The sequence below is a fragment of the Leptodactylus fuscus genome, chromosome 4, assembly GCF_031893055.1.
Source record: "Leptodactylus fuscus isolate aLepFus1 chromosome 4, aLepFus1.hap2, whole genome shotgun sequence".
Lineage (NCBI taxonomy): Eukaryota > Metazoa > Chordata > Amphibia > Anura > Leptodactylidae > Leptodactylus > Leptodactylus fuscus.
Window position 1 is genome coordinate 199,845,292 of NC_134268.1, and position 14,706 is coordinate 199,859,997.

The following is a 14,706-nucleotide window of genomic DNA, read 5'->3' on the forward strand; positions in this document are numbered from 1 at the left end:
TGTATAATACTGTCAGGACTCCTAGGAACCTATCTATAAAGCATAGTGTAGGACACTGTCAGGACTCCTAGGAACCTATCTATAAAATATAGTGTATAACACTGTCAGGGCTCCTAGGAACCTATCTATAAAACATAGTATAGAACACTGTCAGGTCTCCTAGGAACCTATCTATAAAATATAGTGTATAACACTGTCAGGGATCCTAGGAACCTATCTATAAAACATAGTGTAGGACACTGTCAGGGCTCCTAGGAACCTATCTATAAAATATAGTGTATAACACTGTCAGGACTCCTAGGAACCTATCTATAAAGCATAGCGTAGGACACTGTCAGGGCTCCTAGGAACCTATCTATAAAACCTATCCTGTCCTGTATTTGCTCATTTTTACAGATCCCTCATAGACTTCCAATGAGGAATCTATAAGGGATCTGTGAAAACGAGTGTCCTTTGAATGCAGAATGCAACATCGTCGTCTGAATTATTTGGTTTTTAGGCAAGTTACATGGCAACATGCCAACTTAAGACTTTTTGCCCCATCATGGCTGCAGGTCAACCATGGCCAGCACTTCGTAGGACCCACCCAAAGAGAAACCACTATCGACCTGGATGTGTTATAATCTTCCAGCCACCAACCAGCAGTGCAGCTAAACCCAGGAGTGTGGCTAAATATCATGAACGACCATATGCTTAGGGCTGACTGACAAGACGGCAGCATGTGTGGTCCTTCATAGGGATTACTACATGAACAACATTCCTTGAAAACATCTAAATATAACTAATATATAAGCAAAGTGAAGACAGATCAGAGATCCCCAGCTTATGTAGGCGGAAGGGCACATTGTAGCATAACTGGTCATTATCGGCCACATTTGTATTGTAGGCATTTGTATGGCCAAAATCGGGTAGATGTTAAAGGGGTTAACCAATTTCTACTGTTGTTAGCCTAGCTTTAGAATAGACTATCAATATTAAATCTGGTCAATGTTTACAAGTCGGGAGCTGCACTGCTCAATAAAGTAGTGGTGGGTGTAGGTACTGCAATGCTGCCCCGTAGACTTCAATGGTACAGTGCTGCAGTACCGAAATCTGCCGCTATAGTTTGAATTGCGAGTGAGTGAAGTTGAACGGTCCTCGTGCAGTTATTCTGTCGGGTTCTGGGTGTTGGACCCTTGCAGATCTATTATCGATGGGCTATCCTAAGGACGGGTCAACCAATTTTAGAAACCAGATAAGACCTTTAAAGGTTTTATCCACCTTATGCTAGCTTCTCGCTAGTGTATGGGTTTGTAGTGGAGAGAAAAGTCCTGCAGGAAATCCGGGGGATCTCATTATAGTCTATGGGGTCAGTAGGTTTCCGCATGTAACCACTTTTTAATCGGATAGGGTTTCCATTTTTCAGGTCCTGAAGCAGACTCGAAGGACAGAAGCTTGAACACCAGTGGGAACCTAGCATTATTCAAATTAATAGTCCACCTTGAGATAGACCATTACTTCTGGATTGGTGAGGGTTCAAATCTTGGCGTTCCCCATCTCTTTTAGGGGATGGCAGTTCTTGTTATAAGCGCTGCAGCCTCTTCATTTATCAGGTGCCAAATGCTGGATTGCTTTGAGAACCAGATTTTTTGCAGCAGTTGTTCAGGATGTTGCAAATGAATATAACTACGATGCAATAGCCAGAAAACTATGTCAAGTTCGTCATTCTGAGCAATCCAGGAGCAGGAAGCTGAGGAAGAGAGCGCTCACTGGCCAGTGCTCCTGTCTTCATTCATGAATATGTGCCGCCAGTATCATGGCCACCAAAAATTCAGGGCTGTACTACTGGATGTCCTATCAGCAGGGAGCGCAAACCTCAGTTCAAAGCAGAAAGGCTGAAATGTCCCAAAGACAGCAATGTGCAGTGACCACAAAATAAAATGGTGATCCAACAAGCATAGCTCCCAACCGTCCTGCATTCCACGAGACAGCCCCAATTTTAGACTGCTGTCCCGTGAGGCTTACTGCATGTCCCGCTTTGTCCCTGAAGTGTTTTAATAATTAACAAACTTTCCCCCGATCAACATCCGCTCTCATAACAGGTATAAGGTTGTAACTGGGATAAGAGTGGGTGGTGATCAAGGGAAAGTTTGACTACTGTACTCAGAAGGACCTGTGTGACATCAGAAGGTCTTTGTATCCCGTGCAGTAAGGAAATGATGGAGAGATGTGTGGGCTGAAGTACTGGGGGGGGAATGTGAGATGCAGGGTGGACTGTGTGTGGGGGAGAGACGTGGGGTTCAGAGTGTACTGTGTGCGAGGGGAAGATGTGGTGTTCAGGGTGTACTGTGTGGTGCAGGGTGTACTGTGGAGGGATGTGGGATGAAAGCTTGACTGTGTGTTGGGGGAGAGATATCGGGTGCATGGGTGTACTGATGGTGGTGAATGTGAGGGGAGAGATGTGGGGTGCAGTGTGTACTGTGTGTGTGTGGGTGCATGGGTGTGCATCTGTAGGGTGCATGGGTGTGCTGTGGTGTGCAGGGTGTACTATGGGGTGAAGGGTGTACTGTGGGGGTTTGCGGGGTGCAAAGTTGACTGTGGGTGGGGGAGGGATGTGGGGTGCATGGGTTTACTGGGGTGTGAAATGTGTGGTGAATGGGTGTACTATGGGGGAGAGATGTGGGGTGCAGTGTGTACTGTGTAGGGGGAGATGTGGGGTGCTTGGGTGTATTGTGAGGGGAGAGATGTGGGGTGCAGGGTGTACCCAATGAGAAATGGATGGGAATGGGCGGAGTCAATTTAGAAGTGGGTGGAGATAAATTTGCCATGGCCCACCCACATTTTGTCCCTCTTTTTGTCCTTTAAAATTTAGGAGGCATGCAACAATTGTGGCCAATGCCGGACTGCGGTGACTAGGATCTTCCTGTAAAATTCAGTCCGAGGTTCCACTGTACAAGTACATATTACCTGACATGTATTTGCAAATTTGTAAAACGGTGTCCACACTGATCTTGTTTCAGTAGTAACTTGCTGCCTAGTCCTTGCTTATGTCTGTTTCTGTCCTGTAGGCCCTCTCAGTATCCTGATGACTGGTCCTTGTCTTGAACTTGGGCCCTCTTTATTCTTTGAGCCAGGAAAACCTGTTCACACAACAGCAGTCTTAGGCAGCAGCAAAGTGATTTTTGTTATGGGCCCCTGCAGCAATGTTGACAAGATGGGAGCGGCGAGGGGTTGATACTGGTTTGTGCCTGGATATCATCCCAGTGTCTATATAATAATAAACTGGGGAGTTTGTTAAATCACTTACCCCTGATGAAGGAGCCCCCAGGATTCCACCACACCCCATTGATTATATGGACACATACACTGTATGCTGCTTATCTGTAAATAGTACAGTGAGTGTATGCACTGCTCCTGCAGGGGCCCTCTGGCTCAGGGGCCCAGATGGTATTCACCTGCTACCCTGTGGGCCAGTGTGCGCCTGGTTGTGGTCCCTCCCCAGATGCCCCAAACAACGAATTTGCATATGGAATACAAATTTAATTTCTCAGCAGCAAGATTGCACCTTGACACCAGAAAGATATGTTCACTATACCAATAACAGCAGCATCTAAATCTCTTAGTAGTGATACTGGTGGTGGTAGACTCCCATTAGTACTAAATGTGAACAGAGTCTTATAATAATGTAATCCCTACAAATGTGCGCTATTTACAGTATATAAAGCAGAGCTAGTACAGATCCTTAGATTAACACATGACATTATGGTACATTGTGTTGGATGAAGGTATGGAGAAGGCTCAGGAGTTACAATGACAGCCAGAAGCCCAATGAATGTTCCTATACACTGTAGTGTGTTGCAGTATAATGTATAAGTGATCAAACCCCCTAAGGTTCAATTATCCCAGGGGGATCTATACGTAACCGTTAAAGAGGACCTTTCACCGATTTGGGCACAGGCAGTTCTATATACTGCTGGAAAGCCGACAGTGCGCTGAAATCAGCGCACTTTCGGCCTTCCTGATCTGTACCCCGGGTAAAGAGCTATAGGTGCCGGTACCGTAGCTCTTTACAGTCAGAAGGGCGTTCCTGACAGTCTGTCAGGAACATCCTTCTGCACAGCAGCGCCTATAGTGCTGTGCTGTGTGAGCGAGGAGGAACGCCCCCTCCCTCTGCTCACAGTGCTCGTCCATAGACGAGTATTATCAGGAGGGGATGGGGCATTCCTCCCCGCTCACACTGTACAGCGCAGTGCTGTGGAGAAGGATGTACCTGACTGACTGTCAGGAACGCCCTTCTGACTGTAAAGCGCTACGGTATCGGTACCGCTAGCGCTTTACCCGGGGCACAGATCGGGAAAGCTGACAGTGCGCTGAATTCAGGGCACTGTCAGCTTTCCAGCAGTATATAGAACTGCCTGTGCCCAAATCGGTGAAAGGTCCTCTTTAAAAAATAATAATTTTTAAATAAAAATTCAAATCACCTCCACCCGCTTTCCCTACAATATAGTTAAAAATAAATAATTAAAATAAATAGAAAAGATAACTGAATTCTAAAATTATAAACATATTTATCCCATATAGTGAACGATGTATTGGGAAAAACAATCATAATAGCCAAATCCTCACTTTTCACGGTCTCATTCGCTGAAAAATATTTAATATATAGTGATCCAAACGTCATACTTTTCAAAATGTAATCAATAAAATCTACAACTTGCTGTGACAAGAAATCCCTTAGGCCAGGACCCCACGTTACATAAATGCAACATTTTGGCCGCTGCGTTTTATATTACCTGCAAACTGGATGGGATTCTGGCTAATCCTACCCTCATATTGCAAAAAAACCAAACAATCGCAGCATGTGAATTATACCTACGCAAACGCTAGCATTTTCCTTATACGTATAATAGGGGTAGAAAGTCCAGAGTGGGAAACTGTGGACTTTCTGTGAAAAATATTGCGGACATGCATTTCTGCCGTGGTCTTTTCCGTAGCGTTTTTCTTTGGTGAGGCCTGCTACGTGTGTCCTTAAGGGGTCCTATCATTAGAATCCCTTTTTTTCTAACTAACACGTAGGAATAGCCTTAAGAAAGGCTATTCTTCTCCTACCTTTAGATGTCTTCTCTGTGCCACTGTTCGGTAGATAATCCGTTTTCCGTCTTTATGCAAATGAGTCTCCAGTGCTACGACAGGACTCTCCAGCGCCACCTGCATCTACTTCAGGAACCGGTCTCTACGCGTCGTCTTCCGACCTGGCTTTCAATCTTCTACGCATTCGCAATTGGCTCTGCCAGCGGGCCTCGGGCAGAGCCGACTGCACCTGCGCGCAGCCATTTTTATGTGGCTGCTTACTACAAGAGCTCGCGTAAACGTTCACAAAAAAATGGCAGGTGCAGTCGGCTGCTCATACGTAGAACATTGAAAGCCAGGCTGGAAGACGATGCGTAGAGGTTCCTGAAGAAGATGGAGGCGGTGCTGGAGAGTTCTCTCACAGTACTGGGGACGCCTACAGTGCTGTTTGAGCGGTGGGGCCCAGCCCCAGTGCTGCGAGAGAACTCATTTGCATAAAGATGGATAACAGAATATCTACCGAACGGCGGCGCAGAGAAGACATCTAAAGGTAGGAGAAGAATAGCCTTTCTTAAGGCTACTCCTACGTGTTACGGAGAAAAAAAGGATTCTAATGATAGGATCCCTCTAGCCTTACCAGCATGGTACACAGAAATATAAAAAGTTGCATCTGTCATGATAGGGCAAGTTTGTATTTTTTCATTTTTTTTTTATTATTTAAAAAATAGTATCACCAAATTTAGAGTCATAGTGAACGCTGTGAGATGGCGCAGTTGCGCCTTTTTGCTAATTTCAACCCATTGAGAATTTTTTTTCAGCTTCCACGTACGTTGTATGGAATAATAAAGGTTGTCATTGTGGAACTCAATTTGTCCCGCAAAATATAAGACCTCATACAAGTCTAAGAACGGAAAAATAGAGAGCAAACAACGGAAACACGAAAATGAGAAACGCAAGCAAGACTTTTACCCTTTGGATTTTTCAAACAGAAACCTGGCGGAAGCCATTATAATCTATGGGGTCCGCGGGCAGCTGCTTATTAGGGGTTGCCAAGTGGACCTGAAGATCGGAAAGCAAAACGCTAGTGTGAACCTAGTCTAATATCTAGGTTTGCCTAGATAAGCAAGTCTGAAGTGAGAAAATACTGATCATCAGGGAATGTAAATGTTCTTGAGAATGCCCCATTAATACACTATAGAGAGAATATTCAGAATGAGGGAGGATGTCAATACATTCATTCACATTTTCTCTTCATAACGCGTTTAGCGTTCTTCCCAACATGTCTTCATCGTAAGAGCCATTTTACCGTAGACGAATACATTGAGACCAATGACACTGGTCTTCGGTAACATGGCGCCTGCCTCGTAAACAGTAGCGGAGGGTCACGGGGACATAGTTAATGATAAACATCATTTTTACCTCTAGCGTGCACAGACGCTCGTCACACTCCCTGACTAGGCCGGGCTGACCCTCCCTTAGACGCATGCGCAGTAAGCTCTAGGGCGATCCCTGTGTGGGTGAACATGACGTCATCGCCAGTCAACCGCCGGCAGGAGGGGAGGAGCAGGGAAGCGTCACCGCCGGCCTCCGCCATGGCTGCCATATTGGATGGGAAGTGAGCCTCATTCCCCCGCCCACTGAGCTTGGTGGCGCACGGACCGGGCCTGGAGAGTGACGGCCGCGGTGCTTAGAGCTAGTTCACTGTCTTGTGCACGTCACCGGGTCCCCGCCCGACTATTTTTTCTTGCCGGACACACTCCCCGGGCGTGAGGCGGAGGAGAAAGCGGACAAGATGGCCGACCCGGCAGAGTGCAGCATCAAAGTAATGTGCCGCTTCAGGCCTCTCAACGACTCTGAGGTGGTGAGAGGCGACAAGTACGTGGCCAAGTTCCAGGGAGAAGACACGGTGGTGATCGCGGTGAGTGACGGGGAGGTGCCCGGGCTAGAAGATGGCAGCGCTGTCACTGAGGGCTGGCACCAGGGTGGTCCTGTCTATGGGGCTGGGGCTTTCTGTCACTGTTTGTGCTGTCATGTGTGCCCGGTGTCTGCCCCCCGTCTAGACTCGTGTTTGGGTTTACCCTGGACGGTGCCCACTAGACTGGAGGGTGTGGGCTGTGCCACTTGGGATTGGCATAGGGGGGATTGTGACTGGGTATGGGGCTGCCACTCCTGACTGGGCTGTAGCTCCTTGTGTGACCAATGTCACTGCCTGTGTTATCATCTGTACCCTGTGTGTGCCACACAAGACCAGGGCTGTCTCCATAGATTACTATTGTGGTGGTCCACCCCTGCGGTGCCCACCACAATGGAGGATGCTATTAGGGTGGTTCTGCCCAGTAACTGGGGCTCCTATGGGTCTGCTGCTCCTTCTGAGGGGTCTCTAGTTTGTTGTGTCACCCATGTCATTGTTGTGTTATCTGTACCTATTGTATGCCACTTGTGGTCCTCCCTGGTGAATATGTCTTATGTGGGTCTGGCTCACTGTGCCACCCATGTCGCCACCTATATCCAGTGTATGCCACCTCTGTAGACTAGTGCGAAGGTTTGTCTTGGCTGGTCTGGTGTTACTGTGGATGGGTAAAACGCCTGTAGTGCGTACCAGATGATATTAGTGTGGGTTGTGCCACTTGAGACTGGCATCAGGCTGCTCCTGCCTGGGCATTCGTGGGTCTCATTCATTTTGTCACTCTTGTCACTGTGTTATCGCCTGTACCTGGTGTATACCATCTCTGCAGACTGGTGTTTAATACTTGTCAGTCTGACCGACACCATTTGAAGCTGGCATCCGTATTAGTGTTGCCCCCCCCCCCCCCCCCCCCCGATGTATTTTGCTACTCCTGACTGGTTACTCTCACTGTTTGTGTTGACATCTGTACCCAGGGCCACCCCTGCAGACTGGTGTTGAAGTCTCGCCCTGGTTGGGTTGGTATTCCGGTACTGTAGATGTGTGATATACCGGCAGTGCTCACTAGACTACAGACTATTATTAGTGTGGCTTGTGCTGCCCACGCTGACATCATTGTGGTTTTGGCTGGCATCTGTTTGGCTTTGCTTAGTCGAGTGCAGCTTCTGTGGTGTTATGATCACTCTGGGTTGGTTTTTGTCATTGGTATAAGTTCTGCCACCTAGTGCTGTGACGTAGTCAGTCCTGCCCAGTGACTTGTGCTGCCCCTAGTGGTTATTGTCGCTTTGGGTGGTGATAACGGCCAGACCAGCATGACTTATGTTTTTTCCCCACTGTCATTATGGCTTCTATCTCTTGGCATCCAGGGGGCCATGCTGCCTATTGTTATTGCTACTACCGCACTTGTACACTGGGTAGGGCTAAGTGTCCTGACACAGGAAGTCTGAACTTTGGGATCTTCAGTAATTATGAGAGTGGGGTCCATGTGGGTGACCACCAATCCATGGGATGATAGACTGGTGGTCACTGCCACAAGAAACTCTGGATCTTAGAGGGTGAACCTCCGAGTTTAGTTGTCCCTGACCATGTGGATAGGTATTGGCAATAGTAAAACCCCTGTAAACAAAAGCTCTAAGTGAATCTGGATAATAGGGCATGGCTGGGACTTGTAGTGCCAAGTGCTGAGCGTCAGGCATGGCTGGGACTTGTAGTGCCAAGTGCTGAGCGTCCGGCTGCTGAACATCAATGGTTGCATTAACTGAGTAATTAGCTATATATAGTCTCTTGTAATTCTTCTGAATGACAGGCTTACCGAGTCTAGTGTCACAGGGTTAGGGCATGTCCCTGTGTAACCAGGCCGATGTTTCATTCAGGAGCCTGGGAAAGCTGGGTGCTGCTCCATGTAATCTACTGAGAGGTTATGGTGTTGTTTGGATTAATTTCCGATTAGTGTTCTGTTACTGGTGCTTTAGAAAAATCTTCCAGATAACAATACTCTCTAGTTTTGTGCTGTGACTTGTGTTGTCACCAGACGCATCCTCCTCCCGGCTTCTCAGGTGACATTTAACCAGGCCATAATACTGCCGGATCTCTGACCACTCCATCCAGGGTGTGATGTTCCCTTTTCTATTAAAGTGACGTTAAACTTAAATCCTGATTCGTTTGGAGTTGATTCGGTCGTCTATTCCCTTTTTTTCAGGTTTTATATCTGACAAATCTGTGAATGGGGCTTAGTCAGGAGCGGTGCTGTGCAGAGCAAGTACCAGAAGGAGTCCGGGCCCCTTCATTCTGGTTACTGCTGATGGTCCTGGTCCTAGTATGCTGTCACTTGCTAAAACTAGAATACCCCTTTAATATGCTCTGCTACGTCATTAAAGGGGTTTTCTGGTTTCTCAGTATTGATGCTCAATCCTTATAATAGGTCATCAATATTGAGTGGGTGGGGAACTGACTCCCTCTACTCTTACCAAGCAGCTGTTTACAGGGGCCGTGGGGATTGGGCGAGTGCTGCGGCATCCTCGGGGATTGTGCTGCAGCATCATCATTGTTTACGTGCGTCCGTCTACCTACATGGCATCTGTTTGAGGTCTGAAGACCTGCCCGGCCACTACTAGATTTATGGCATGCAGGTAGATGGATTGAGGTTGAGGCTGATGGATGACTTTCTGTAGAAATCTGGGCCATGCCAGTCCGTGTGCCACGTATGCTGTTGGCACTCTGGAGATGAACTACAATTCTAGATCCAACCAATAGTGTGGCACTGTTAGAAGAAAGCCTTGTTCTTATCCTGGCGATCTCTTTACTAGCTGCAGACAGTATGTATAGTAAGGTCCCGCACATACAACCATAGTTTTTGGCTTAATAATAATGGGACCTATATGGATGGCCCTATAAACACATCTCTAGATTTTATGGTTCTGTGCGGAAGCCACAAAATCTGGATCACGTCTTATTCTTTTCCTTATGGTTCAGAAGTCTAGCCTTATCATATGGTCCATGAAAAACACAGATGGCACGTTGTTGCCTTCCATGTGCCGTCTGCTCCGTTCTCCATGGACCCGCACAGGATTATGGTTGTGTGCATGAAGCCTAAAGCTGGGTTCACATGGCCTGAGCACTATGCGGGGAGATGGACTCCTAGCAGTATATCTCTCTATGGGGCTAGGAGCCCTTTGCCTCCCTACAATATACCGCCCTGTATTGCGATCTCTAGAGGACAGTGTGTAGCGTGTTGTAGATATTCCTCCATGTTTTTGTGTGTTCCAGGAGGCGGCTGTAGTAGTCTACCCTCCTAGAAAATGTCTGCTCAGTATTACACATTTGGGGCATTGGTCACAGAGTATCTGCAGCTCTAGTGTAGATATATCCTATCTATCTGTATGACAGGAGGTTGTTACAAGATTTCTCTAGCTTTCTCATGGGATTCATGAAGCCGTATATATTCTACCAGACGGTATATTCACCCCGATAAGCACACACAAGACTTTTCCCTGGCCGCAGCAGACGACGTGCAGATTTGGATAAATTCTTTATCTTCCTCTGGTTTTTGCCATAAAGGAGATTGCGTCCTCTTAGGCAGAACAGATTGTGCTTGATCTGGCAAAGACAGGGGAGGCCGAGCCCAGATGTTCACTGCTTATGGGCTCTCCGTAATGAAAATCTGTCGCTTGGAGTTGCTGTGTGATCAGACAATGCGGCCTAATGTCTGGCCTGTGAAACGTGTTGGTAGCGTACAATTATCTGTCTGCGGGAAGCGGCTATCATCATGTACGTAATCCTTGTCATGTAGCCATATAAAACAGGCCGCCTAATCCGACGTGTCTGCTAGATGTGACACCGGCTGTATGACTTCATGTTGTTGTTGGAGGCTGCGTATAGGTAGCCGCGGTCACCTGTGGGATTTTACCGTCCCTCCTGTATTCTCGCTATGGAGTTGTGAGAGCAGATGTCTAAGCCGTAATACCTGGGTGTGCTCATCTTTGTTAGTCATCTCTCTCTCATCTCTTATTGTGGAGTCACTTCTCCCGAGGATGACTCTGATCTCCTGGAGCCAATGTCTTCAAGGGGTTGTCCATGGCTTATAGAAATGAAGCTTACCGTATTTGTGTGATCTTTGTTGTCAGTGAACGGATCTGTTTTATTTCCTGGCGTTTCATGTATTGCTCACCGCTGAGGGTTTGCTGCAATTGTAGCAAGTCTGGGCAATTATTTGTGTCGTTAAACATGCCCATCATGGGACAATTGCCCCTGTTGTACCTAGAGATTTGGTAGCATAGTAGCTGTCAGGGTGCTATGTGCTAGCAATTGTCGTCGCTGCACCGACTGTGGCTTCAGGTCACAAGTACAGTAACTGCATGTAGTCACACACACACCAGAATTGGGATGCAATTTGCTAAGTATATCTCCCCCATTGGGTTCCTCATCTATTCAGTTGCACTACTAGATCAGGACTGGTGCATGTGCGGACCAGGGTGGGTTCTAGTCACACAAATGTGAAACTCGTCCTCATGACAGCCATTGCTGGAGTTGGCAAAAAAAGTTACCAATTCAGTCTTTAAATTAAAATAATATTGTATTATTAAATTATTCCATATTTATTTCCATAAGAGTCAATCACTATCTTTTTTTTCATGAATTAGATGATCTTTGCTGCTTTTGCCTGACCCTGCTGTCAGCCATTTATGAAGGGGTCGGAGTGGGACTGCAGAACAATAGGAGTCGGTGGTTTGTTGTACTGACTCCACAGTCCTAATGGCCGACATACGGCTTGCATTAACATCAGTGCCTACCTATGAGGCTATTCGCCTGTCCTATTCTCTGTCATCAATAGACTCAACGTGTATAAACGATTCCCACGTCGATGCAAATTGGTCATGAAAATGGCCGATTTGCATCCCGTTCGCATGACTAGAGCCGTAATCCTGGTGAATATTCCTATTCCGGTTTCTGTAAGTATAATTCCTGGTGAATATTCCTACATGGAAACCAGTTTCTGTAAGTATAATTGACATGCTGCGAATTCCAAACCTGCGACTGTCTTGGAAATCTGTATTGTATTTTTCTGCAGCGTGTACGTGGGATTCGCTAGAACTGGGACTGTAAAATGCCGCGGCCAAACTGCGACATTTACGCCACGTGGGGCCCCCGACCTGAAAGCTATTCCTAGAGTTGCAGATTTGTAGTTATGTGATGGGATATACAATGTATTTAGTCAGTAAGATTTAATAGGCACATCTACCACCTGCAGGCTTTGACACGTCTCGCCCTTTGCCTTGTTTTGGTGCCGGCTGCGTTTACCCCGCAGTAACCTCATGTCTGGTCACAGCGATCAAGCCTGTCAATGGGAAGGCCGCAGTGATTTGTCCCATGCTGTGGCTGTATAGAGTCACCGCCTGCAGTAATTGTGGCCGGGCCAGCTGCCCAATCTAACTGGTACTCTGGATGGACCTATACTGCAGTGCGGGAGAAGGTTTCAAAGAGTTAAAAAAGGAAAAAAAAATTCCTGGATCCGTAACTCCCATGGTTTCTTGTTTCCATCTTAGATTTCCACGTCTAGATTTATTTTAATAACATTTATTATCCATTTGGATCAAAGAAACAATTGGCAGATCATAAATCCGTCTGTGAGAAATCAGCGAAAGGAGAGAATAAATCCCGCAGATGGAGGAAGCCTTCGCCAAGATGCAAATTTATTTCAATAAAGTCACTTTATGCAGAAACTTGTCTGCCTATTCTATTCACATCTTGTGGGGAGGGGGAAGATTTTCCATGTGGAAAATGTCTGTGCAGAAGTTACTGCCCCTGCAAGTGAAGGAGGTTTGTCATAGTCTTTAGGATGTGCTGCAGAAAGCATGTCCAATATGTCACAATTTTAATTACATTTTTTTTTTTTTTGCATAGGATTTTACAGTACTGATCTCTGCATCATGTGAACATACCCTTAGGCTTCTTTCATTCGTTCACAGGACCAGGGGTTGGGTCCAGACAATGAAGAGGTGCAAAGCTTTCCATGACGATCCGTCACCTCGTGTATTTTTCCCAGAGTCGTTGCTTTTATAGGGGAATATAATGCAGTCGCACACGTTCATTGCTGGGCACGATTTCCACTTGCTCCCTCATTCCCTATACTCCACCCTTTCCTTAGAAACTAAACATTTTACAGTTTCCTTTTATTATATATATATATATATATATATATATATATATATATATATATATATTTTTTTATTTTTTTTTTTAATTTTTCTTTATAAAGAGTTTTTAGGTCTTCTGTGCGGGGTGTGAGCCACCTTTGAGTTGACACTTTACTACTAAGCACTTGTGATACCTGAATATTTAGGTGTGTCCTTTCTAGCTCGTCTTCCTGGCACCTACTGATCTGCCTAAAGCTCCAGCCGCCTGTATTGGTCCGCTGTGGGATATCCTTCTGCAGACCTGCACTATAAACACTTGCTCTTTGCTGTGGGTTTGAGGCTATGGCCGCATGTATTGGTCCGCTGTGGGATATCTTGCTGCAGACCTGCAGGACAAATGTCTTTTTTTGCAGCGGGCTTAGTCCATGTAGTCCATCCACAATGTCTGATAGATCAGAGGGCTCCCTCCTCTTTTACTAAAATAAACCCCCTCCCAGCCTCTGTGCCCTGTTACTTTACACTGTGAAGACTTCATGGTCAGTCCTTGCGAAAACCGTGCATCTGTGCGCTACGCTGTTTCCGTGACTCCTATAGAAGTGAATGAGAGTCAGGGACACAATGTTGCTCACTTATATGTTCTGTCGATAACTCCTGTTCACATGAAGTAGCTGTGCAGGTAGACAGGGCATCACTTTAGAGATAGATGGGGCCTCTATATAGCAGACATTTACGGCCTATCCTATGGATTCAGGGTACCCCTTTTAATATTGTATAAATAAAAATACTCCTATTTTATTTATTACCTGGAGTCTCTCACGTTTTTTCTGACTCCACCCAAAATCGGTCCAGACTCCATCTTCCCAGGCCTGGTGTCCGTCTGGCCACCATGTACAGTGTAACTTATAAGGGGCTGTCACAAGAACAACTATGTAGGTACAAAGGCAAGCAAGACGTCTCCCGGATCTCCCAGACGTGTGCTGCTCCTATTCTATACACTTCTAGACCGAGAATGTTATCAGAAGTTGACCTACTTGTATGAATGAGATGATGCCGTCCAAGCGTTTTCTTCTGAATGCTAAACAAAGACGGTTTTTAGAGAAGGGCAACATTGTGACACTTGTAGCCCGAGGGTCAATGAGCCACAGCACAGGGAGAGGCATCACATTGACTGTGGGGGTGTAATACAGGGCCTGTCACTGCTGCTACATGTCTTATTGATCAAGTTATAGGATTTAGATAGTCTGATAGTAGGCTTATGTAGTGAAAGGAAGGAGGCCGTACACATGACACGGGCATCGGAAACTGAAGACTTCTCTTGAAGGTAGATGATAGCGGAAATTTGGGGCCGGGCAGTTGGATTTCAGATGTCTATTTTTGTTCTTGGTGAAATAAGATTAGGTTCACGTCTGTGCTTGGCTCTCATCAGTCTAGTCCGCTGTGGGACCCAAATGACGGAGAGCTGGACCTCTAAAATTTCTCGCTATAATGGGGTCCATTGGGTATCCGCCATTTTTGTACTGAAACTGGGAAGGAATTTATTCCTCTGATGGGCCATTGGTCTCAGTCTTTTTGGGAATATATACATAATGAATGAAGGAGATAAAATGACCAGAGCACTTC

General features: G+C 46.3%; 1 protein-coding gene across 1 annotated transcript in view; it reads left to right on the top strand.

The window, feature by feature from the left end:
- Positions 1-6,563: 6,563 nt before the first annotated feature.
- KIF5B (kinesin family member 5B) overlaps positions 6,564-14,706 on the top strand; it is a 51,830-nt gene continuing 43,687 nt past the window's right edge. The window contains exon 1 of the mRNA XM_075271601.1: positions 6,564-6,967. Within this exon, the coding sequence (XP_075127702.1) occupies positions 6,842-6,967 (126 nt within the window). The 5' untranslated portion in view covers positions 6,564-6,841. The remainder of the gene's footprint in view (positions 6,968-14,706) is intronic.